Source organism: Molothrus ater, chromosome 7 (genome assembly GCF_012460135.2).
Source record: "Molothrus ater isolate BHLD 08-10-18 breed brown headed cowbird chromosome 7, BPBGC_Mater_1.1, whole genome shotgun sequence".
NCBI lineage: Eukaryota > Metazoa > Chordata > Aves > Passeriformes > Icteridae > Molothrus > Molothrus ater.
This window is the reverse complement of record NC_050484.2, coordinates 15,570,468-15,597,525: the sequence shown is the minus strand read 5'-3', so window position 1 is coordinate 15,597,525 and position 27,058 is coordinate 15,570,468. Positions and strand designations below refer to the sequence as shown.

The window sequence follows — 27,058 nt, the reverse complement described above, 5'->3', positions numbered from 1 at the left end:
GGCCGCCCTCTCCGCTCAGGAAGTGGAAGGGACGTCGGAAGCGGCCGCGGGGCGGCGGGGCCGGGAGCGCGGCCGGGCGCGCATGGGGGATGCAGAGCGCCCCGCGGGGCAGGCGGCGCCGCCGGAGCCGCCGCGGCCGCCGCGCCTGAGCTGAGCGGCTCCGCCTCCGCGCGGGGGAGGCAGCGGTGGGGCCGGGAGGGGAGCGCCATCCCCGCGGCGGCCGCGGCCGCCCGTTCCCCGCGGCGGAGCAGGAGGATGCGGCCCGGCGCCGGGCTCTGAGCGATGGAGGGGGTCCTGTACAAGTGGACCAACTATCTAGCGGGTAGGCGCGGGGGCCGGGCCCGGGGGCGGCGGTTGGGGCTCGGCTCGGCTCCGGCCGTGATGCGCCGCTGCTGTTGCTGCTGCTGCTGAGCCTCGGGGGGTCCCGGCGTACTGCGGCCGGCCGGAGCTGTCGGTAGCGCGTTGGCTGAGACATTGGTGCTCGGAGACAAGCCCCGGAGAGCAGCCGAGCGTCGCCACGGAGGCGGCCCTGGGGCGGCGGTGGCCTGGAGCCGGCCCCAGGGCCGGGCAGGAGGGGGCAGCGCCAGCGCTCCTCGCTCTCGCCCGGTGCGGGCGGCGGCCGGGCCGGGCCGGGTGAACGCACTGCCCCGGCAGCCGCACGGAGCGGTGCCCGGCCCTGGCCTTCTGCCGAGAACCTCTCGCCACCTGGATTGCGCCTTGCCGAGTTAGTCAGAGACTCTCAGCGGGACAGCGAGGCTCCTGTATCCCAGCCTGGAAAGCGCATGATGAACATCAGTTTCGTTAAATGTGTTTTTGGAGGCGCTGCAGACAAAAAGTGTACCGAATATCAGCATTTGCCTTGTTCTCTTTGACTGATCCTCTGCTGTAATAGAGACACCATCTCCCTCTGGGGCAGGCAGTGGGCAGGCACTGGTGTCAAGGTGAAACATTTCTCCTCTGCCACTGTGATAGGACTAATTGTCTCTCCCAAGCAGATCAGCATTGGATCATGCTTTATCGTGCCTCTTATTACACTGCTTTGGCAGTATCTTCTTTGCCCTCTGGTTCTTCAGCACTTCATATGGGGAATTCTGTTTCAGCATATGCAGCTTGTGAGTGTGAAGTGGTGGGAAACTTGCTTCTGAGGGATTATAAAATGTGGGCCACGTTGTGAGGATTGTATGGATGTGCTGTGAAATGAAGTGTACAGAGTGTAATCTTGCATTTTTCAGAGCAATTATGTGTCCACAGATATGGGCCTTCTCGTAAAAGGGAGCAGTTGTACTGTAACTAAATAGATATTTGCTGTCTTTGTCTCTTCTTCACAGTAACTATAGAGAAAACACATAGAGGAAAAGTTGTGGTTATGAGAGAAAGAATGAGCGCAAAGTTGTTTTCAAAACAATGAAAGTTGTCACTTTCACTTACATTACTGAAGACGTTTCTGTAGCAAAAGATAAATGGATAAGGGCAATGAACTCTTGTGGTGTTTGCTCCTCTTTTAAGTCTGTTATTTAATAAGCAAAATCTCAACAGTAGCTGTGAATGTCATACATGCCATGGACTGTTAGCATGCAGCTAACTTCTGCTGGAAGCCAGTAGTCCTCTAAACCAGTCAACTTCAGAACCCTTCCTTAGGCTTACATATAACAGTAGTCTGGTTATTGAGTGGCTTTGGTCTTCAGACTGCTCAGATTGATTACTTCCTGGTGTGTTACAAGAATAATTTAATGTTTGCCTCTTTTATCAGCCAAATAGATTAATTTTATTTACAATTTAGGAATTAGACTAAACTTTCACATTTTTGGTCTCCCTAGGTTGGCAGCCTCGGTGGTTTGTTTTAGACAATGGGATATTGTCATACTATGATTCCCAGGATGATGTTTGCAAAGGCAGCAAAGGAAGTATAAAGATGGCTGTGTGTGAAATAAAAGGTAAGAATTAATAGATTTCTGCTTGAGAAAATTTTAGCTGCTATGGAAATAGAAAAGATCACCAACCATACATTTTTGCATCACGTTTTTCCTCCTCTGTTTTTGTTTACATATAGTCCAGTGTGTCAGCTTGATAGTTCATAGGTAATAATGAATTATCACAGATATTAATAATTAATGTTATCAATATTAATAATATTCATTAGCACAGATAATAATGAATTATTAATATATGATAATAGAGTTCTGTTGAGATTTAGAACACACCATTTGTTACTTTTTGTTTTTAATAGTTATGTGCACATGGTTCATGCTTAAAGTTATGTCAGCTAGCTGCTTAGTTCTACTGCTTTTTCCTCTTATGACCAGGGATAGACACTGAATCATGAAAGCCAGTTTTCCAGAAGAGCAGCAGCAGTGATCCAAAAGTGGCGATTCTTATGAACCAGAAGTGTTTAGTCTTTCAATTTCCTGAGTAATTTTTACTTTTGTCACTGTTAGCAGCTGCACACATGCACAGGTGATGGGTGTATTTCAGACAGTAAGTGAATGGTTTGTTCTGAAGTAAGAGTTTAGTCTTTAGAGTAACTGTAGGTCAGCCTCCTTGGCTAATAGCAAGGAGTTTTCTAGCTTCCTATTGCTGTTGACTGTGAATTTTTTCCAGATCCTCACAGGTCACTCAGCTTGTGATGTGGGTACTTTCATATTAAAAAGTGGAACTTATTTTACATGGACCACCAAGTGGCCCAATCAATTTTTCATGTGATAGCTCCTTTTTGTTAGTGTTTCTTTAGTTTAGATGAAATCAGTGAAATGTAAAGAGGGGAGGATCACTTTTAAAAATTTTTTTCTTTTTGCCATTCCACTTGATTTTGCTTGTTATTTTGTTCTTTTGGTGAAGAAAAGGGGGAGAAAGGCTGAGCAGCTTTTCCTTACTTAACAGTGGTGCTTTGTGATTTACTGTATTACTGTGGGATTATCATAAGCATTTTAAAACACTTTGAGCAGTATTTAATAAATGATTGGTACTCAGTTGAGGTTATTATTTCAATTTTTTTTTTTTTTCTCTTCTAACACAAGTTCATGCTACAGACAACACAAGAATGGAGCTAATCATCCCGGGGGAGCAGCATTTCTATATGAAAGCAGTTAATGCAGCTGAAAGGCAAAGATGGCTGGTGGCACTGGGGAGTGCAAAAGCCTGTTTAGCAGATACCAGAACAAAAAAAGAAAAAGGTATGTATGTTACCTAGAGTAACTAGTTACTAGGTAACAATTCTTCCAATAATCATAGTATAAATGTTGTGGTACAAAGTCTTTTAATATAAGTTGTAATTATTTGTAGTCATCTCTATGATAAATTCCCCCTCAGAGTTAGAAGTCACCTGCATTGATCTCTTGTATCTTAAGAAGCTGAAATACTACAAGGTGTTGTTGTCACTAGAATAAACACATTGTTTGTAGTTGTTGTGAAGACATTTCATTTGTGATGTTATATTAACTCTTTATAGTAACTGTTACTTTTTCCATAATTTCTCTTGAAAGGCTTAATGTAGCCGTTTCCAGCCATTCTGGTGGGTGACATAAGTTTTGTCCAATATTTTTTCGACATTACATAGCAGCCAAGAAAGATTTCAACTTTATTTTTCCTGATAATGTGCCTTTTTCATAATAGTAATTAAATTAGCACCAGTTATCTGAAAGTATTGTTTGCTTCAAGTGTAATTCTTGATTCATTGCAGAATCCAGTTTTCCTCAAAATCAAGTGGAGGTTTAAGTGGATTTTTAAATTGATCTTTAAGTGAAAAGTGCTTAAATATTACAATGTATATGTACATTGTATGCAATAAATTTATATTTCCATTTTTTTCCATAGAAATAAGTGAGACCAATGAATCTCTTAAAACCAAAATGTCTGAACTTCGTCTCTACTGTGATCTTTTGATGCAGCAAGTTCATACCATACAAGAATTTGTTCACCATGATGAGACTCGCTCTCCTCCCAGCATTGAGGTGCGCAATTCTAGAATTTGTTTTCATTCCATTATATAATACACCTCACAACAAGTTACTGTTGTTGTCTTAAACCTTATTCATCTCCCCAGTGTTAATGTCAATTTTTGAATGCTTGTGTGTAGATGTACTAATAGTGATTTTCTGTGTGTAAAGTGCCTGGATGGTTTAACTGTAATTGTGCCAGGTGTTAGGAACCAGTTGTGTTCCTGAGCCATTTGGTTGAAAGGCCAGAAGAGTTATCATATGAGAAATACAATATTTTGTCTTGTTTTGCATCTCTGTTCGAGTAGTTGAAACAATCTTAGTTTGTCCATTCTTACTTTCTTATGTGGGATGGTATTCCATTTTCTTATCAGTGAAAGGTAGTGTTCCAGGCATTGGAAACATGCAGTGTAGATATCTGTCTCTGAATGTGCACAAGTACAATGCTAGAATGTATTCCTGCTTTTGAATGAAAGGACTGGAAACTGTGAATGACTCCATTCTTTGCACTCTTGAGCAGCATGTGAGCAATGTTGTTGGTCCTTTAGTGCAAAGCTAGGGGTTGACACTTAGTCACAACAGAGCAAGTTTTCAGTTTAGATAGGTGAAATGGACCTGCATCTCCTTGCTCTAGAGTGAGAAAACTGTTCACACCTTCTGCTGCAATTCATTTGTTTCACTGAATGATCTTCTGATACCAGTTAGTTACCCTGAGACAAGCTTTGCAGTAAGGCATTGTTGGCTGGTACCCTAAAGAAATTCAGATGTCAGAAAGAAATTGCAATGCTGTCACATGTGTTTTCTTAAATTGGCCTTATGGTAAGGCATACATTTGATTAAAAAAATGGGAAATATAAATTCTTAGTGGTAATGAGGGAGATGAGTGTGTCTGGGAGAGGTGGTGGAGGAAAGTTGTATTTGAATATTTTATTTTTTTTCCTTGCTTATGCTTGTGCTTTCGTTTACTTTCAGAACATGAATGAAGCCTCTTCCTTGCTTAGTGCCACATGTAATACATTTATCACAACACTTGAAGAATGTGTGAAGATTGCTAATGCCAAGTTTAAGCCAGAAATGTTCCAGCTGCCTCACCCTGATCCCTTGGTTTCTCCTGTGTCACCATCACCTATTCAAATGGTTTTGACATTTTGAAATATTATCTTTTCTAAGTGTCATACTGGTGGTTAGACTGGGGGGGAGAAGTGGCAGAACCCTGTGCTATTGTTACATGCTATGATGTCCACAGTTGAAATCTTGACTGAGTTATAAATCAGTACTGGTCCCAAATATAAATCAGTTTTCCATTCTCAGTCTTTTGCTTTGCAGTTTGCTAGCCTTTACATCATCAGAGTAGTTTATCATACGTGTCAAGGCCCTGTAATGAGGTATCTCATAAATGAATGAGGTTTAACTTTTCCTCAGTTCAACTGTTAGGTTTTTCTAGAGTGCTAACTATACACTGATCATAAATATTACATAACTTCACCTCTTGCTTAAGTGGTTTCTGACTTGAAGCACTTTAGCAAGATAGCATATGTTTCAGTGTATGTAATTTAAGATGTTTGTATTAATATATCATTCCCTTATTTAACAAAAAGATATATCATGATAAAGATATTACTTGCATAACTATTCACTATGAATTAATTCCTTTAGAAGGACAATGTATGGGCAATCAAATGCTTTCTCAGTTCTGTGTATGTATTCCAAGATGAGCTGTATTGTGCAATTCTGTTGTGGGAATCTCTCTCTTTCCATATGGATCTCTCATCTCTTTATCTTCAATCACTTTACTTACAAAGCTGATCATTATGATTTAAAATAGTAACTTTCTTTGATATGCATAGAGATTTGACAGTAATAGCAGAGAAACCACAAGGAATCAAGAGGCATAATTTGGCTTTATTGTGTAATGAGGAATTGGAACTTCCATTCGGTAAAGGAAAAATGTCTTGATACTTCTGTATATCATAGCAATTAACAATGGCTCCTTGAGAAGCTTCAGTGAAAGAGGGAATGAATTCCATAGACAGGAGGTAGCATCTTTTTGTAGTAAACTATTTCCTGTGTGAATGTTCTAGAATTTTTAATATTGATGGCAATCCATCTATTTTCATATAGTTTAATCAGATTTTTAACTGAGAGTGGTTGCTTTTAATAAAAATATTGCCGTCTCTCTTTGTAAAGACTGTAAATAAAACAAGGAGTAGTGTAGATATCTATATCATTCTTCTGAGTAGTTTGTGACATTTTTGGTGTTGTTTGTTCTTTGGAATTTTTTTCCCCCTAGATGAAGCGTTCCATTAGCCACCCTGGTCCTTGCTATTCAGAAAGGTAATTTTCTGTTTCCCTTAAGTTTTTTTCTTGTGTCTCAAAAGACCTCCCTGAACTTGCTAGCATCAAAATCAAAATGTGAGAAGAATTGTTTGCATGGAGAAAAAATTAAAAACGATAAATTGATCTTATTTTAAAAACAAAAGGTGCAGATTATCAGCTATTGGTGGCAGCTTCTATTTTTAATACAGTACCAAAATTTCATCATGCTAGAAGCTTTATGCAAATGGCTAGTTTTGACAAGTTCATGAAATTAGAGCTTGAAACGCTAACATTATTTTTCAGTCAGTATTTCAGTTTCTCAAATTATTTCCTTCATTTTTATTTCCACTTTCAGGCTTTGTAATTGTGAAACTAAGATTGTTGACTGTGCTATTTTTAGTCTGCTATGGTAGACTAGCAAAAAAGCATTAATACTGACAATTTAATCTAAGCACCAAAGTTATTTCCAATTTAAAGTATATAAAATTGGTTGGGGGGGAAATAACCAAAATGATTTCAAATTTAAAGTATATAAAATTTGTGTGGGTTGTTACAGATTTTGCTTGCTAATAGATCTCACTTCCTTTGTAGGATTAATCACTCTGTAAAAGAACCGGGTTCATCTCTTCACCGATTTTCTCAGCGGCGCAGAAGAACGTACTCGGATACAGAATCTTACAGTGATACACCTTCTGAAGAGTCTCAGAGTAAGTTTGAAAGGGAGGGAGTTTTTGTATCTTCCAGTACAATTTATTTCCTTGTTTAGAGCAGCACTGATATTGGCATGAGGAAAAATGTTTTATTTGTAAGATTCCTATATTATAAATCGGAGCACTTGTATAGTTTGTTACCTGTTGACTTGGGCTGGCTTCCGTCGATATTAAAAATGATCTTGCAGCTGGAGTAGTTATATTGAGAACAGTGGGATTACTGGCAAGATAAAATTAAGACCTATCTAGAAAAGGGATGTTTGTTCACATGAATGATTATCTGGTAAGTGATGTGGAAATTGCTGTTTGTCACCTGCTTATTCTCACAGAAGAAATTACCTTTTTTGGACTTCTGTGAATTGCTGGGATAGTTCACTCAGTGCATTGTGGAAAGGTCGTTCATTTCAGTGGCTTCTTGCCTTTTGTAGAGAACTGCACAGCTCTGAAGGCACACATCCTTGCCAGTAATAAAGATCATGATCAGAATTTAGTCCCTGATTAGATGGGCTGAATTAGTAGTCAGTTCTTTGATGTTTTTTCCTTCTGAATCTTGCTGGCATTTTGACTCCATTATAACTCCTCTCAAGCAGACTTTGACACGACTTCTGATTGATTATATTTAGGAAATACTTTACAAATACAATAATTGACAGATTGGATGATACTTTCGGGGATTGAAAATTAAATACTTAGTTGATCTCTTTACAGGATCTGCCCATTGTTCTAGAGGTGCTGTCAATGGAGATCTGGTATCATCAACCATTCCTGAAGAAAGTAAATCAGTGTCAAAGGAAAGATCTGAACTGGAAGAGACTCTTACATCCTTTTCCTCCTGAAGCAACTGAAAGTATTAAATTTTCTATAAATAATGCTATGCAAAAGCTGCTGTAATTATACTGTTGTTATAGGAAGTAGTTATTTCCCTTTTTAGAAGGATTTCTCTGCACTTTATAGAATAACGTAAATACTATCTTTGAAGTGTATTTTATCTTTATATAGTTTATTTGCAAGAGTATTTTCCTAATATTTCACAGTTTGAATGTGCATTTTTTGGAACAAATGATGGCTTTAACAGATAAGCATCCACATTTGTAAATGCAGCTCTTTTTAAAAAAGTGTGGAGGTCTGACCGATACGTTAGTAAACAAGCATTAGAAAATTCAGCAAAAAGTTTTCATTTTTTTGGAGAAAATGCAACTTGTGCCATGGGCCTCTTGGTCATTTGTACCAGGTCATCCACCTGGAGCTGTGATTAGCCCCACAATGGCTTTTTGTTTGCCAGTGTAAGGGCTGTGGGAATGGGCACTAATGGCTCTGCTCCAGCAGCTTGGCAGTAATTGTCATTGCTGCCTTTAAAAACACAAGGATATACATAATACAGTCCTTATTTTTAGGCAATGAAAGTAGAAATATTTAGTGTATTTTTCTAAACAAATGTATAAAAAAACTTAATATGAAGTATTTGTACCAAACATGGGATATTTAATAGTTTTTATTTATTTATTCTTTTTTGCATCAAAAATTTCTACCTACTTTCACTACTAAAGGTCTAAAGATCTACTGAAAGCTTCAAAATGTGCATAAATTGTTTCTGGGGTGTGTAGCATCACAAATAATTAATACAGTGCTGTTAAGATTTACTCTGCTTACTTAAGATGTGTTTTTAGCAAAGTGTGATAAAAACAAGAGCTGAAATGTTAGACCGTTCTAAGCTGCTGTAGTAATGAATATTTGTATCTATAAATGTTTTATTTATGACATATTTATACAAAAGGGAGGGTCTGTTTTTGCAACTCCTTTATATCATTTGAGGATGGTATACACCAGAAGATGGATTCTGCTCTCAGTTACATCAGTGTAAATTTGCATTAACTGTAAGTGAGGTCAGAGTCTGACTCTCTTAATAATTAATGAGTGATATAATACAATAGTGCCTACTAGCACCTTGGTCAAGAAGGTTGTTAATATTAGCATTGTAAGTTTTTGGGGATTTTTAGGGATTGTTTAGGGATGAACTTGGTCTATGAAGTCTTAGCTGTAGAGCACTTGAAGCAAGCCATTTACTGTTCTTGATTTACACAATTGCTAAATAAATGTACAGGGTTTTTTGTACTCAAGCACATACCAAAATCTGTTTTTATAATCAGATCTTTAATTTGGTTTAACTAGTCTTCCTTTTGTGTATATAAATGATTTGAAGCAGGCTGGAAAGAACAGATGGGCATAGGAGCTTTCCTTATAAATTTTTGGAATATTGATTTATCTAAATCAAAATAGGTCCAAATATTGAGGAAAAACATATGAGCTGTTGGCCTTATATAAAATGCCAGTTTATAAAGTATTATGTCAGGTTCAAGTGGAATGGAATGGTTTGTAAAAGGGGTTTGTGGATACCAGCTCAGAGCTGTCATTTGTGCTCAGTTCTGTTTTCATGCAAACTGGCATATGCATATCAGCCACACACATGCTTGTACATTTTTTTTTCTGAATGTTTGCTTTAATGTATTCTGTATGACATGACAAATGTAAAAATAAGTATTAAAGAAGATGTTCAGAGAAGTAAACTACATACTGCAATGAGAGTGTTGTCTTGAATAATACACTGTCAGAAGTGCTTTTTGAAACTTCACTGAGGTTTCTGCCAGTTTCTGCAGTGTTAATTATATGTCACAATGACAGATACCTTTTTCTGCTTCCACCTACTGTGAAGAAAAGAGGCTGGACTACATGTTGTGCAAAGACAAAGTGAGACTGATCAGTGAATGTAGTAGTAGGTAATAATTTTAAATAGTGCCACAAGACAAAAGTTGTTGTGATCACATCCAAGCACAAAATTTGCATGTAATTGCTTCAGTGCTGTTTTGGAGTTTTCTAGGTCCACAAAGCCATCATTTCAGCTTTATGTTTATATGTGTGATATGTTTCTATTTAATCAGCCTTTATATAGATATCTGTACCAAACATCCTAAAATATATTTCAGTGACATTAGTGAAGATAATATGCTGTCATATTTTTGGTAACTGAAGTTAAGAAATAATTTCTGAAAATTATCTGGCTGAATCACAATGATCCATGCAAAGTAAGACTAAAAAATACCTGGCTGCTCTTACATATTTAATTTCCAAATTTATGGGAGAGCTTATCAGGAATGCCTGATTGCATCATTCTTGCTAGTGCAGAATGAGAGCTGAGCCTCAACAGCATAGGTAGTTGGTACTTCTAGTTTTGATCTCACGTGCTTCTGAGATCAGTCTGAAACTAGCTCAAATTTCATCACCTAAAGAATATAAGCATGGGACATATATTTAGATGAAAAGCAGTAACTTTGGTTATATCTCTAAAGCTCCTAACATCAGATAATTAGAAATAGAATGCTAGGAAATTACCAGCTTCAGTTATAAAGAATTAATGGGGAGGCATTCAGTGATTTGGAGAGCTATGAATACTGAGATTTCAGTGTTCAGAGGCTTTTAAAGTACTGTAAATTAATGTTATGTCTTTCAACTTAGTAATTCAGCTTCACTTTTTAAACTTCTTTTCCTCAGAGAAAGCAATCTTTGAGATAGGAATACTTCAATGGTTGCTTCTGCAAAAAATGTTATTCCTTACTTAAAAATTGAAATCACACCTATTTGTTTTTTAAAGATCATTTTCACAAATTATAAACTTGAGTTTTGCTACACCCCTATCACTGAATATTCTGGTGTAAGCTGTTTTTCCTGTTGGTGCAACTTAGAAACTTTTAAAAGGGGTATGATACCTGAATAAAGGAAATGTCTATGTCTGAAAACCAGCTAGAATGCAATAAAATTAATCTCTCAGTGTTATTATTACTCTCCACCATTACATTATTTTTCTCAGGCTGCCACATGTAAAATGGTAGCGGAGAATACATAGCTTTATAGTAGGATTTATACAGCAGCTCACAGAGCTTTGTTAAAAAGTTTTTCCTTACACATCAGCGCTCAGGAAACATGAATGCCAAAGGCTTTCATACACTATATCAGTGGTGAGATACTTTTATAAATTTGGTCCTATAGCACAATAGATCTGATCTATCTAAGAAATCAAATGTCAGCTTGTATAGTTAGAAATCCCAGTATTTGACCTGGCTATAATAAGTAAATAATTCAAAATGTTTATGTCTTTTCACCCAAAGATTGCTTAATCTATTGTCTTGAAAAATGTTATTCTTGGGATGTGTTCTGTGCAATGGGATATCAAAGCTTTGGGTTGTGACTTCAGCAATGTCACTCTAGGTTAGCATTTGCTTAGCAGTCTTGTGGAAAAACACTGGCTCAGCTGGTCGGCCTGCAACATTATCTATTCAAGCTGTGTTTCAGCAAAGCCCCTAAGCATTTTAAATCCTATTTTTAGACATGAGTGACTCATTTGCCGAATGTGCTTGCTTTTAAGTGCTGTGCAGAGTTGGGCCAGAGAGGTGCTGGCAGGATGAACTTGCTTACACCATCACACACAACAACACACAGTGTGTTTCCTCTTCATTGACTGAGTGTTTAGAGGCCATGTGAGATTTAGTTTCCAGCAGCCTTTGTGTAGAAGAGGCCAGGGTTAAATCTGCAGATGCTGTCTATCACTTATCTCCTTCTGCTGAGATAATTAAATATCTAGTGTGTTTTTAGTGTTAGCTTTATTATGTGCCTGTGTACACAAATTACTTGTTAGCTAAACAAGACTGTACCTATGCATTTTTTTCTTGTATTGAGTTTGTTGGTTGGTGTGTTTTTAAACATCTAAAGAAATGAGAATTAGAAACTTTCTTGAGTTATATTTTTTTTTTCTTTGAATGGTTTAAAGATTAAAATAAACAGCCTTTTAAACTTAATTTTTTTAAACTTTTCTCTCTAAGGAAGAAATACCATGTCCTCTTAAACACTTTCATACTTATAATTATTGCTTCCATCACTTCAAAAAATTTGGATTTAGTTCTGATCCCGAGCTTAGCTTTTCTGAAATCCTTTTTTTTTTTACATTAATCCTTGTTTTGTCCCTATTTCTTAGCTTTCCTGCATAATTTGGAAAGACAGTGATAATATATAGGGTTATAGGAAAGTATAAAAAAAGATTCTACAGTGAGTCTTTTTGGCATAGGTTTTTGAACATTTTATCTGCTCCATTTCTTCTGATGAACTTGTTTGTGGTGTTGGTTTTTTTTTTAGTGTTAGTGGTATGTTGAGAATCACAGCGATGACATCATGTTTGCTAAGTAATGCTCTTGCTCCACTTCAGAGAATTTTACAGCTCCTGAAGTGTTGCATTTCTGTGAATGTGTTTGCTCTCAAGCTTTTTCTACAGAGTGAATTCTAGAAGCAGACTTGCTCCTTTGACCTTGATACTCTTTTCCCCATGGATAACATATCCCAACCCCTCCCACAGCTCCCCAAATGTGAAGATAGGCTTTGCTCTGACAGATAAGTCATCTGACTTGTGGGATGAAGAATTGATTAATCACCCACTGCAGGTGACAACTTGTTGGTCCAGGCAATTAGGGTCAACTAGTCTGTACAGGTTGAAGCTGCCAAAAAACCAAGATGGTGTAGAAGAAAGCCTGGAAATAACAGAAGGGTAAGAACAGCACAATGCTTAGGCATGTGCTAGAATTTATCCTTTGTCAATAAGGAACCTGTGAAGAACATTTTTTTTTTGAAGTAACTTTCCAAGGCTGGCTAGTGGATAGGCTGTTTCTGACAGATGGCTGGATTGTCAACAGTTAACTACCTGGTTTACATTGGTGAACTGCATTTCTGTCTCATCTTTTGTTTCAGCAACTCTTTTTCTGTAGTGTAGTACAGGAACTGTAAAAGCAGCATAATAAATAAAGGAGTCACAGACTTTATGGTGCAGAAAGCATGCTTTATTTCAAATGAACAATTCTATCTCAAGGAGGTTCAACAACTACTAAGCTCTATCACTACATTAGGAGAACTAAAGCAAATTGAAGTGAAGGCTGGTATTTGGTGTTGTAGCAACAGTTTGTTTTCAAACTGTGGTTCATTGCTTAGTTGCCCGGAAGTGACTACTGGGTGTCTAATACTACCACACAAACTCACTCACTGCACCCTAAGAACCTCCGAGATGGGGTACTGCTGCTGCACTTGAATACCTAAATAGCTTTGTTGATTAAGGGGATGGCCAGGTGATGTTACTTTTTTAAAAGCTATTCAGGCAGTCAATATGTCAGAAACAGTACACAGTGGGTGAACAAAGTGCTGGCCGCTCGCACTTTGTCCAGAAATTGTCAGTCAGGTAGGAAAATTATGACATAATCAGATCCAATGTAAAACATTAAAGCAATGCTTACAGGAGGGTAATTGCAAACATCACCAATGCCTTACATTTCTGATTCAACATAAATATTTGTGCACGTATGTAATACTGTGCACAGTATCATGTCTTAGGTGTAGGTAATCTTCAACAGGGAGCCTCTCTACCTGTTGAGGCATTCTTAGACATCAACAATGAGTTGAGGCGCAAAAATTAGTTAAATGTTGAGCAGGGTAGTCGTTTGCTAGGAAACTTTCCCCTGCCAACTGTTAGTTCCAAAAGTTACGTTTCAAAATGTCATAAAATAAACGGTACAAAACTTCATAACCGTTAACTTCGGCTATATACAGTATGTACATGTCAGTGAAAAAAGTGGTTTAAATTCTTAGGTCAATAATGACTATAAGTCATAATGTATAGATCTGGACTTTGTCTCGTTCAGGTAGGTAAAAAAATATTTTTCTTTTATATTTACATATCAGATATTTCAGTCCATATATGAATCACTTGTAAAAATACAAGTGTAAATAATACAGATTAAGCTCTCTAAGGTGATCGGATATTTATATTCACAGTGGCAGAATCGGTACCAAATTCATTCCCTAAATTCAGAGTATAAAGTCCACCATCGTTCTTCTGGACATCCATGATGATGAGGGTGGTTAGATCTTCACTGGTTTCGATGTGGAATCTGCCTTGCTGGTCCTGACTGGTAATTTTTCTCCCTCTGCAGTACCATGTTATTTCAGGAGCAGGTTCACCCGAAAAGGCACAGGATAGTGTGAGAACTTTTCCTTCCTCAATGCTGATATCAGATGGGAGAGCTTCGATTTTGGGTGGTACTCCTTTATAAAATAGGGGAAGAAATACCAAGTTAGTCTGTTTTCACTAAGCCATGAAGCAGCTTTACTCTGAGGACTACTTCAGGATAGCTGAAGCACTAACTCTACCAATAATTGTAATGCTCACCTCTCAGACCTGATTTAAGCATTTTACTGGTTGAACTCTCCAGTTGAGCCATGCTAGATTTCCCCATAATACTGCTGGAGCTCATCTCTACAAAGGATTCTTTCATGGAGGACATGCTTTTGGCAGACATGCTTTCAAATTTCATTTCAGTCATGCTGCTACTGCTGAAACTGCTGAATGAAGCCTCTTGTTTAGAAGAAGCCATTTGAAAGGACTGAGAAGAAAAACTTTCGTGCATGCTTGCGTCGCCACTGGTCTTCAATACTACCTCTTTCGGAGGTTCTTCAACTAGAGCTGAGGAGCATTGCAAACATAGAGGGAAAAAGCAACAACATCACATTAACTAACAAAGTCATGCAGTTCTGTATGGTTAATTTTACAGAAATGAAGATGGCATACTTTGCTTTCAGTGGAAAACTGCAGTGGAGTATACACTTGTTTACAATCATTTGAGTCAAGATATCCAAATCACAAGCAGTAATTTAGAAATTAAAAAATAGGCAATGAAACTTACAATATGTATGAGCTTCAAGGAAAACCATACATACTTAAGAAAAAACAGGTCATCACACAGTGTTTCTTATTAGAACCATTACTAGAATTAGACACTGAGAAATTAATTGTGTGTGCTCAGTTCATATTTGTAGAAGCTGTGAAACATTTTCAAGCTCTTAAAAACAGAATAGTAAAATCTACTTCACTGCATTGTTTTGTTGCTATAAAGGGCAACAGGAATGCTCAATCACTGCAGCTTTGCTTTAAACCCACACACAGTCATGCGAGCAAATCACAACCACACCTTGATGCTAGGAACTGGGATATGGTATAGCCAATAAAATAGTTAACCCAGTTCTATTAAATAAAAATCTTTAACTGTGGAATGACTTCATTTTATTGTAACAGATTTTTTTAGTAAACAGATTTTTTTTCCTTTTAGAGGAAAGAATAATTACCAGCACCAAGGTCTTAACATACTCATCCTAGACAAATGCTCATAGCTTTCTCTTACCATGCACCTGTTGATGTAATAGAGCACCTCTGTGCTACTCTGGGTGTTAAAAAGATTTCTAATGCTGTTTTAGGGCTGTATATGTAATATTTAAAAGAAAGATGAACATCTTAAAATACTGAAGTCAACACTGCCAGTGGATTTTATTGTAAGTAATTTTAGTAGACACACCACAGCAAAAAGTTGTGACTATGCTGAACACAAGATCTGAAGAACAAACTTACGGAGTACAGTCAAAGATGCTGTAGCAGAACACTGCCCATGGTAATTTTTTGCCTTGACTGTGTATTTTCCAGTGTCACTCACTGTGGCATTTCGAATCTCAAGCGAATATATATTTTTAGAGCGAGATACTCTGAGATGCGATGAAACTGCAATCTAAGGAGGGGAACAAAAATGGTTTCATTAAGATAAATTTTATTAATTCTATTTTTTCAAGTAAACATATTAAATGATTACTTACAGGTTGATTATTCTTTAACCACTCAACTTCAGGAGAAGGCTCCCCAGAGACTTCACAAGTGAACAACACGTCTTGTCCTTCATTGACATTTTGAGACTTAGGCTGCATGATGAATGCTGGTTCACTGGAGCGCTCTTTAGAAAGGGTCACAACATACTGGCATTTAATAATACCTTCATCAGTTTTACCCTCACAGGTGAGTATACCTTCATCCTTATTACTGGCCTTTTTGATAGTTAGCGTGTGATCAGTTCCAGAAACGCCGTATCTGTAATCATCTGAATTTCTCAGCTCCATTCCATTTAGCACCCATTTTACTTCAGAGGCACCAGGAATGTTGGCCTTCACTGTCACTTTTTGCCCTGCAGACATTGTCATTTTAGTTGAAGAAGCTGTAATTTCTGCTTTCATTTGTCTGATATCTTCTGTAACAACTGACTTTTTAATGACTTCTTGAACTGCAGATTTCTCTTCAGTTGCCACTACTGATTTCTTCTGGCTAGAAACCGTAAGTAACTCATCTTCTTTCTGAACTGTTTTATGAGATTCAGTTACACCTCTTACCTGGGAATAGATATTTTTAAATACTTGGCCAGTAAACTGGAAGTTAGTTTTTGAAACACCTCCTTCCCCAATAATTTCACAGGTGTATTCTCCTTTGTCAGATTCCATGAGGTCGTGGATTTTGAGCTCATAAGTGCCATCTGCTGCATAATGAAACTTGAAATGATGGTCTTCTTTCAGTTTTTTACCATCCTTATACCAAGCCACTTCTCTGACACTTAAAACATTGCTTTCAACTGCACAGGATAACTTTACCTTATCTCCAAGAGTTTCTGCTTTCAGATGTTGTTTAATCTTTGGTGGAGAAGCAGTTGGTAATTGTACTTTCTCTGTTACCATTTTGTCTGCAGGTGGTGACTTAGCTTTTGGGGGACTGCTGATGGGTTCAGGAGATTTCACTCGTTTAGGGGACTTAACTGGCTCTGGTGACTTTACACGAGGCTCAGGAGATTTGATCCTTGGAGGTGATATAATTGTTTTTTCAGGAATTGTTGTTCTTTGAATGGTCAAAGTAAAGTGGGCTTCCTGTCTTCCTTCAGAGTTTTCCACCACAACAGTGTAACTTCCTTCATCTGATACCTGGACGGAAGAAATTTCAAAGGTAGACTTGTACTGTGTTCGTGTTACTTGGAAGCGCCTTGAAGAAACAATAGGTTGACCTGCATGGAGCCATGTTATTGCTGGTGCTGGTTCACCATCAACATCACAGGAAAATCTTGCAGTCTCCCCTTCAGAAACTGTGATTGACCGTGGCTTTGTAAGGATTGTTGCTGGCAGAGTGCTTTTAAATGCTTTGTGTGAAGTCCTTTCTTCCAGTGATTTTTTTTCAGCTGCAGTGACTTTTTCTTCAGAAGCAGCATAGTGTTCATAAGATAAAAGTGATTCTCTTGTTGATGACACTTCTGATTTGACCTCTCTTACTGAGGAACTTGCTTCTGTTTCAGATGCTTTCTTAAACGAGGAGATTGCATATGCCTCTGTTTTTGTCAAGTCAGGCAAAATTGACCTTGGTACTTCTTCATCTCTCCTCTGGGAAGAGTATGTAGTGTAATCTCCTCCAGTAACATCTAGTGTTGCATAATCAGAGCATTCCCCTTTGTAGTTTGTGCATACGGCTCGGTATGTTCCACTGTCATCAATGTGGCAGTCGAGAATCTCCAGAGTTAATACACCACTCGTATTGGTGAAGTGTATCTTACTGCTCTCTTGGAGCTCAATACCATTGTGGTACCACTTCACTTCGGCGGTTGGTTTCGACTGGACATTGAGAATGAACCTAGTATTATGGCCACACGGTACCCGGTGTGAGCGCATCCTCAGGGTAATGCGAGGAGCGTGGTCAAGGGTGAAAGGCTGCTGAGTCAGAACTTCATATTTCCTTTCCATCGTTTTATGAGTTTTCAGAGCAGATTTCATGGACTCGTATCTAGAAAATATATCAAATCTTGCCATCCTCTCAAACCGGGAGAGAGATCTTTCACTAGAAACTGGGCTAGGTGAGCGTGGTCGAGTTCTCTCTGGCGTTGGGGATCTTCTCTCACTTTCTTCAGGAGGCCGTGAGCGAGGTCGAATTAATTCAGATACAGGACGCATCAATTCAATGTAAGTTGGAGACAGGGATCTTCTTCTCCTTAGTAATCTAGAGGAGGGTGAAAATTCCCTGTGACCATATTGCACCATTTCTATTTCTTCTTCTTCTTCTGATGTGATCTCCGTTATTTCTCTTTCCCTCCTTCTCCTGAGTCTACTCTTTTCTTCCTCTGCCATATATTTAAGCTCACTCTGTATCCAGAGAGTCGCTGATCAGTGCCAACAGGCCGGAGCAATTCTTCATCCTCCCGCTCATCCATTATTCTTTGCTTTTGTTTAGGTGGTCTGTAGGCAGCCCTGTCGTGACGTTGACGAAGCTCTGCATAGCTTGCACTTGTCTCAGCTTTAGTTGGAATGTGATAGCTTGAATACCTCAGCTCTCTTTTTCTTTCTTCCTCTGAACTGACCTGTGCTCCTGCAGTAGAATATCGAAGGGCAGACAGTTCAAAGCGTGGGGGGCTTCTACTTGGTGGGGAAGCAGAAAAGCCTAACTCCAGCTCCTCTTCAAGGCGCAGTCTTTCCTCTTCAGTTCTCTTCATGGCTAAGTAGTCATCTATCGGCATGAGCAATTCCTCATCAGACAAGTCACCAAGCGATCGCCTTCTTGGTCTATAGTGATATTCATACTCTGGAGATGGGGTACGCCGGCGTGCTGGTCTCACAATTTCAAGATCGTCTTGTGTCAGCTTTGGTATGCGCCATTTAGGCTTGTACTGATCAGAAATGCGAGGCAGCGGCATCACATAGAATTGCTCCCACCTGGAAAGACGTATGCGTTTCTGGCGTTTCTGAACAGTCCTCTCAAGTTTTCCTGGCATTTCATACTGGTCTCGCAGCCTCTTGTACCACTTCATGTCTGACAGAGGCACAAAGTGTTTAATTTGCTGATCTTCCTCAAGAGCAGCATGTTTGCGAGGCTCTGGGATCTCATATGGCATACGAAGTCTCCTTTCCTCCTTCTCCTTCTTTTCTTCTTTCTGAACTTCATATTCACCTTTAACGGTCTTTGTGCTAACAGCTGGTTTATATAAGATAGCAGCTTCTCTGAGAGCCTCTTGTGCAGTTTGTGTCAGTGGAACAGCTTCAACCCCAGAAAGGATTTCTGCCATTCGTAAGGTCTTGTCAATTTGCCTCTGTACATGTTTCTCCCGCTCTTCTTCTGTCTTGTACTCACGCTTGACGTATTTCAAGCGTTCAACTTTTAGATAAGCCTGACAGCTTGTAGATCCAGCACTGTTTGTAGCAGTAACTCTGTAGTAGCCACTGTCTTCTGGTAAAGTATCTCTGATGTGCAAAGCATAGTAATCTAAACCTTCATGAATTATATCAAAGTTGGGACCAAAGGATAGAGGTTGACCATCTTTCTCCCATGTCAACGTTGGTTTTGGCACACCAGATACCCTGATCTCAAAACTGACATTTTGGCCTTCTTGACATTCAGCATTTGCCAGCAGTCTTTTAAACATTGGCCTGAGTGTGGCATCTGCTGGAGGGGGATGTGGAATCACAGTCAGCTTAGCTTTGCAGCTGTCTTCACCATATTTATTGCGTGCCACAATACTGTATTCAGCATCATCCTCTTCGGTGACATTATTGATGACAAGTTGATAAAGACCCTTATCTGATTCAAAAGTATACTTCCTATCATCATCCCCAGGTTTGATTTTCTGGCCTGATTTGTACCATGTTACGCGAGGTTCTGGGTGAACTGTTATAGTTACTCCAAACCTGACATTTTCTCCAACATATGCAGTGCGGTTATACAAAGGCAGAGTAAATTCTGGGGGATGCTCTAACAGTCTCATAGTATCAACCCGTCGTTTCACTTTTCTAACAGTTCTGCATCTGTAGTGCTCAGAAATTTCTCTCACACCTTTAACAAAAAGTTCTGCATAAGAGCTGTCCTCACCATAATCATTCACCACCTTGCATCTGTAGGTACCATCATCTGATTTAGAAACATCTTTGACATACATGGTTGCCACACCATCTTCATATTTGATTTCGTATTTCTCATTGCTTTCTAATTGCCTCATACCAAAGTACCATGTGACTTGTGTGGACTCATCATAGTTTTCAATCGTACATACATATTTGGCATGGCCTCCTTCTTCTGAAACATTATGCTTTATCTGCCCAGCAATAGGCCCAATGTCTATTGGGGCAACTTTAACTTTAGCCACTGTTATGCCTTTCTGGGATCTAATTGCGCCTCCACAGGAAATGCGGGCTACTGACACAACTGTGTTCCACTCCTTCTTTACTAGAGTTTGATAGTAACGCCTGTGCCTTAAGGTCTTAATAGTTTTGGTGCTGGTCTTTTCTGTCTGCTGTTTTAGCCACACGTGATTAAGCGCTTCAGCAGCTGTCATCCGAGATTTTCTTTCCTTTACTAGTAGGCGATCAATGAAGTCCATGGCTTCGATGCTTATGTCTTTGAATGCTTCATCCTCAAAGCTGTATTCAGCATTTAGAATATTTTCAATAACTTGTTGGTTTGTTTCAGCAATGAAAGGGTTAAGGCCACTGAGAAGTATGTATGTTAGAGCACCAACTGACCACATGTCTGTAGCTGTGCTGACCAAGTCATGGTGATGTACTTCAGGCGCATAATATTCAGGAGAAGTGAACTGGAGTCTAAAGCTGTCTCCAGGCCTCAACTGTCTGGCTTGACCAAATTCAACAATTTTAATTACAGAGCTTCTTCTCGTGAAGTAAATTATATTGTCTGGTTTAATATCAAAATGTCCAATGCTATGGCGATGTAAAAATTCTAGTGCATCACAGACCTGGCGTACATAATTTACTATTTCTCTTTCATTAAGTTCGAATGAAGCTGTGCTAATTCTTTCAAAGATGTCAACCCCAGAAATGAATTCAAAGATCATGACCAACTCTTCTAGGCTCTCAAATGACTCATGAAGATACAGGATATTTCGGTGCCTAGCAATGTTTAGGATGGAAATTTCTTTCTTTACCAAAACTTGGTCTGCACCCTTTACTTTGACAAATTTGGCTAGGTAAGTCTTTTTTGAAACTGCCTCAACACAGCGGTGTGCAATGCCAAACTGCCCACGTCCAAGCTCTTCTGCAATCATGTATTTGTCATAGAGCTCCTTTGTAGAATAGTGACCTGCTTTAGCTGCCGTAATTTCTCTGGTTTCGTCAACTTCTTCATCATAGTTCAATACTCTGGTCTTATCTTCCTTTGTTACAATTGGATCAGTGGGTTCAGAAGGCTGACTTTGGCCAAACTTGTTCTCTGCAATTACACGGAACTGGTAGGTGGTCTTGCCAAATAGGTTCACCACTGTGTATCGTGTATCACGAGCTTGTGCAACACGAATCCATCGCTCTGCTGTTGTAGCACGTTTCTCAACAATGTAGTTTATGATCCTGCTTCCACCATCAGTAGCTGGTTCATTCCAGGTTAAGTTGACTGAATCCCTTGAAATGTCAGTTACCTTCAAACCTCTTGGTGGATCAGGCACATCAGCCACATCTAATTCAACTGTTTTTTGATCAATTCCAAATCTGTTTTTGGCACAAACAATGTAAAACCCTGCATCTTTTCTGTCAACACCATTTGGGAAAACAAGAGATGTGAATGACCGTGTAACAATGACTTGGTAGTGTCCATTAGTATCGATGAGATCTTGTCCCTTCTGCCATGTGATCACAGGGGCTGGCTTGCCACTGAATGGAATCTTGATGCTCACCACTTCCCCTCGGAGGGCATGAACAGCTCCCATGCCTTCCAAGTTTTTGGGCAAATGAATCTTTGCAGGAACTGGAATAGAAAGAGGAAGAAAAAACATGTAACCAAAAGCACATGAGAAGAGCATCAACAGTCTAAATATTCAAAATTAAAATGAATTTGTCTTGATTATCAAGAGCCTTCATTCACCTTCAACATCCAGAGAGGCAGTGCCAGACACAGATCCTCCTTGGTTGGTAGCTCTAACTTGATATACCGTGGCATCATCATCTGTTACATTCGTGATGACCAGCTGGTAATATCCTCCCTTGAATTCCTGTATCTTGATCTTTTCCCCATCTGGCATGATTTCTTTGCCCTGTCTGTACCACTTGACAATTGGCTTAGGATGACCAGTGACTTTGCAGACAAATGTGGCATTAGCTTGAAATTTCACATTCAAATTCCTTAGTTCTTCCTTGAAATGTGGAGCTTTAATTGGTACATCAGATTTTGGAATGACTGGTTCGGATACCTCACTCCACTCACTTTCACCACCAAGATTTTCACATTTTACACGGAACTCATATTCAAGACCTTCAATAAGATCTTTCACAGAGTAGACTGTTTCACGAATTTCATCTGTTGTTACAGAAATCCACTTGTTTTGTTTTTTCTCACGCTTCTCAAGATAGTAAGTTCTAATCTTTGCACCGCCATCACTTGCAGGTGGTTTCCATGAGACAACGCAAGAGTCCTTTGTGACAGCACTTGCTACTGGCTGGCCAGGTTGTCCTGGTTTATCTGTAAAGAATAACAAAGGTCAAAAACTGAAGTGAGCTTGTGTTACTAATTAATTACAGGGTATGCTGGTTTTGGCTGGGGTAGAGTTAACTTTCTTCCCAATGGCTGCTATGGGCTGTGTTTTGGATTTGTGCTGAACACAAGGTTGATAATACAGAGATGTTTTTGTTATTGCTGAGCAGAGCTTACACAGAGACAAAGCTATTTCTTCTTTTTCTCACTGCCATGCTGGTGAGGAAGTTGGGGGTGCCTGGGAAGGTGAGAGGAGACACAGCCAGGACAGGTGAGCCCAGCTGACCAAAGGGATATTCCAGACATATGACACCATGCTCAGTAATAAAAGGGGGGAAGGGTGGGACATTGGAAGTGATGGCATCTGTCTTCCAAAGCCACTGTTACGTGTGATGGGGGCCCTGCTCTCCTGGAGATGGCTAAACACATGGGAAGCAGGGAATTAATTCCTTCTTTTGCATTGCTGATGTAAGCAGCTTTCCCTTTTCCTATTAAATTGTCTTTATCTCAACCCAAGAGTTTTTCAGCTTTTACCCTTCTAATTCTCCCCTGATCCAACAGGGGTGTCAGTGATCAAACAGCTGTGTGGGGCTGGGCTTAAATGAAAACACAGGAGTGTACAGGCATTAATATTTTAGGCTCTACTTACCAAATGGAGGCTTTATAAAAACTACTGATGAGACCTCCAGTGCTTCACTAATGCCATACATATTCTGAGCAGAAACACGGAAATAATAGCCTGCATTTTCAGTTAGGTTAACAATTCTACAGGTTGTGCCTGAAATACTTGAAGACACAAGTTGCCATTCGGCTCCTTCCTTGACTTCACGTTTCTCTATGATGTAATTGGTTATCATAACACCTCCATCATCCTCTGGTGGTTTCCAGCTTATCACCACAGAATTCTTCAGTATAGACTCTATAACAATTGGTCCTACTGGTTTATCTGGTTTATCTGTACAAGAAAAAGCACAAAATTTTTATTTGTATTTCCAGTCAATATTTGAAAAAAATATTCCACAAAATACTGAAAAGAAAATGAATTACCTTGTATTTCCACATTAAGTACAGTGTCAACTGTTCCAAATGTGTTACTGAGTTGTACTTTGTACTTCCCAGCGTGAGTCTTGTGCTGGACATTCTTAATAGCAAGATGAGTATACTGTTCTGTGTTCTCAATAGTAATTGTTTCTGATCCTCTCAAAGGCTTGTTGCCATGGAACCAAGTTATTGCTGGTACTGGCCGGCCAATATACACAACATGAAGGCGGAGGGTGCCACCTGCACCTGCATAGTATTTCTCTTTCAATGGGAAGCCAGGGTGGAACTGAGGAGGAGCCTGCAATAGTAGCTTGCCACTGGTTTCAATTTCTCCAACATCATTGGTAGCCATACAAGTGTAGAGACCTTCATCCTCCTGTTCATCTGTCATTACTGTCAGCGTATGATTGCGTCCATCAGACGACATTTTGTATTTTCTGCTTTGTACCAGCTCTTTGCCAAAGCGGTACCATTTAATATCAGGCAAAGGTCTCCCAACAATCTGGCATGTCAGCTGAGCTGCCTCACCCAGTTTAGTTGTAACATCCTGCATTTCTTTTTTAATGGCAGGTGCTTCTCCAGCTGTGACAAAGAAAATAAGAAGAAAATAATGATGATTACTATGACATTTTCCTCTATTACTATATTACTGTAAATTAGTTTTCATTTATACTTGATCCTCTTGAGAGACTGTCCTTTGGGATAGTCATGTTAGCAAATATCGCATAAAACAAAATAGGAAGCATCTTAAATGCAGCACCATGGTTTATGACATACCAATATTACAACAATATTACAACAGTAAATGTGACAGTGTATTTTTGCTTACATGTTAATTTAGTTTTCACTGCCATAGCAGTCCTTCGAGGTCTGCTGAGGCCAGTCTGATTTTCTGCAAAAACACGGAACTCATATTCTGTGGCCTCTAGTAAACCTCCTACTGTAAACTGCCTGTCCTTGATGTGTTCCTTATTGCATTTTTTCCAGGTGCTTTCTCCAGACTGGCGATATTCAACCCAATAGCCAAGGATCTCTTTGCCACCATCACTTTCAGGTCGTTCCCATTCTAATGTAATGCTGTCCTTAAAGATAGAAGTGATCTCAATTTCTCCAGGTTGGCTTGGTTTGTCTGAAAATTAAAATAAAACAGAAAATCCGTTTTTCTCAAAATGTCATTAAGATGCTCTTCAAAAGATCTGTTAATGCGAACATTATCTTACCGAATGGATCCTTGCATACAACTGGTTCAGAAGCAGGACTTGCTTCACTTTCACCAATGTCATTTTGAGCAATGACACGGAATTGATATTCAGCATCTGGAACAAGTCCTGTGACTGTGTACATTGTAGTGGTAATCTGTGTCTTATTATGCCGGACCCATTTTTCTGTAGATGTCTCTTTCCGTTCAATATAGTAGCCAGTTACACGAGAACCACCATCATCTTTAGGTCTGGACCAGGACAAGTTGACAGAACTCTTTGTAACATCAAGGACTTCAGGTGGATTGTTTGGAGGCTCTGGTGGATCTGTTAATAATGGTAATAATAATAATAATAATAAAAAAATAACAGTGACATAGCATTAATATTTCTGCATATATTGCTGCACTTTTAAATCATAATGTAGTTATTAATTTGGGGGGGGGGGGGTTGAGTCTAAAAGAAAACTTACTTAGAGGTGTCTTTGGTACGGCTGGTTCTTCAGATTTGAGAGATTTGCTAATACCGAAATGGTTTTCAGCAGAAACACGGAAGTGATATTCCACATTTTCTTTGAGTCCTTTCACCACTAGTGATGTCCCTTTCACTCTAGAGTCAACAGTGTACCAGGCAGTCTTCGGTACTTCTCTTCTCTCAACAATATAACCCAGAATATCTGCACCACCATCATCTGTAGGAGGTCTCCAGCTCACTCTGACAGAACGAGCTTGTATATCATCATACTCAAGTGGTCCTTCTGGTGGATTTGGAATGCCAATCACTCTGACTTTAATGTACACGGCTTTCTTGCCACACTTGTTTTCCAGTACCAAATCATAGGTGCCCGAATCTTCTCTTTCTGCATCTTTGATCACAAGTTCTGTGTGAGTCTCAGAAGTCGCAATCATGGCCCTCTTGCTGATGTCCTGTCCTTCTTTTGTCCATTTGCATACTGGGATGGGCTTACCCTTAATGGGTATTGTAAGCCTAATTACTCCTCCTTGTCTCACCATGAGACCTTCTTGGTATTTTTCATCAAGTTCATAGTCAGGATATTCTGCAAACAAAAATAACATGTCATGCTCTGTCCTTCTACAGATGATATCATACCTGCTTTAGGCAAAAAAAAATTTTAGGACAGCTTTCAACAAGAGCTAAGGCTTGAAATGTCTTACCAAGCATTTCTGTAATTTTGACTGTTCCTGGCACTTCAGCAGGTTCTCCTGGCCCGCCAGCATTACAGGCTAGCACTCGGAATCTGTACTCTGCACCTTGAGGAAGATGTGTCAAGGTGTATTCCCGAATCTTGGTTGGTGTAGTATTGCATTTGGTCCATTCAAATTGATCAACCTTCTGCATCTCAATTAAGTAGCCAGTAACTTTAGAACCACCTTCATCTTCTGGTGGACTCCAAGCCATGGAGACAGATGTTCTTGTAGTATCAGTGACTCTCGGATTCTGAGGTTTACCTGGAGGAGCTGGAAGAGAAGATTAGATAGGCAGGTGGGATTTGTTTCTATGAATATTCAAAAGATGAAATAAATGCTAACTTTCAACTTACAATCTGTAATATGTCTAGAGTGAATTTAAAAAGAAAAACTTTGAATGAAAGATTTACACTAATATTTTCTTTGTTTTCTCCAGTCAGAATCTCATTTGTTAGTACACCCAGAAAAATTTCCAAATTAGAATTAATTCTACCATAATGCCATTCCCTTCTACCATCATGTGTTTAATATTTGTAGGAAATTACTTACCAATTGGATCTCTGGCAACAGCAGACTTGGAAGGACGGCTGGGTTTCCCAGTGCCTCTGGCATTGATTGCTGTGACCCGATGTTCATATTCTAATCCTTCAACCAACCCAGTGGAACGGTAACGAGTCATGGTGACTGGAACTTTATTTGCACGGATCCATCTATCTGCTCTAACTTCTTTGCGTTCCACAATATAACCTGTAATCTGTGAGTCACCGTCATCTTCTGGAGGATACCAAGTCAATGTCATGCCATCTCGAGAGATATCAAACACTTCTGGAGTGCCAGGAGGACCAGGAATACCTGCAAAAACATGACATGGAATTAGTGAAGAAAGTGTCAGACAACTTTATGCACTAGTATGATGTGGCATATTGTGAATAACAATGTAATATCAATGTCTTATCAAACTCTTTTATTAGCAGGTACCTAAGTAATTTCCAAATCAGGTAAAACTTGTTTTGTAATGGGGTAGAGAACTTTTTCAAGACTGATGGTAGACCTGAGCAGAAAATCCAAGTTTACCATCCACATTCTCTGCAGTACATCTATAATACCTATACAGATTTATGGATGGAATTTTTCCTCTGGAAAATAACACCATTACTGTGCATTATAATGTACAATTTTATCTGGCAAGAGGAAGTAGCAACATCAAGAAAATTCTAGTATATGTGTGGATATATAAGCCAATTTAAATATATATTTT

The 27,058-nt window shown here is 39.3% G+C and overlaps 2 protein-coding genes across 2 annotated transcripts in view; one reads left to right on the top strand and one right to left on the bottom strand.

The window, feature by feature from the left end:
- The first annotated feature begins 75 nt into the window (after positions 1–75).
- PLEKHA3 (pleckstrin homology domain containing A3) lies at positions 76–10,789 on the top strand. Its single transcript, XM_036386304.2, has 8 exons — positions 76–322; positions 1,818–1,934; positions 3,015–3,170; positions 3,811–3,947; positions 4,905–5,069; positions 6,223–6,266; positions 6,840–6,955; positions 7,667–10,789. Exons 1-8 carry the CDS (start codon positions 283–285, stop codon positions 7,792–7,794), a joined length of 903 nt encoding a protein of 300 aa, XP_036242197.1. The 5' UTR covers positions 76–282; the 3' UTR covers positions 7,795–10,789.
- Positions 10,790–12,818: 2,029 nt separating this feature from the next.
- TTN (titin) overlaps positions 12,819–27,058 on the bottom strand; it is a 237,258-nt gene continuing 223,018 nt past the window's right edge. Inside the window, 13 exon segments of the mRNA XM_054515423.1 lie at positions 12,819–14,089; positions 14,214–14,507; positions 15,447–15,600; positions 15,686–18,033; positions 18,036–21,629; positions 21,747–22,340; positions 23,002–23,307; positions 23,400–23,975; positions 24,223–24,522; positions 24,614–24,919; positions 25,065–25,649; positions 25,768–26,070; positions 26,350–26,652. Of these exon segments, the coding sequence (XP_054371398.1) occupies positions 13,791–14,089; positions 14,214–14,507; positions 15,447–15,600; positions 15,686–18,033; positions 18,036–21,629; positions 21,747–22,340; positions 23,002–23,307; positions 23,400–23,975; positions 24,223–24,522; positions 24,614–24,919; positions 25,065–25,649; positions 25,768–26,070; positions 26,350–26,652 (9,962 nt within the window). The 3' untranslated portion in view covers positions 12,819–13,790.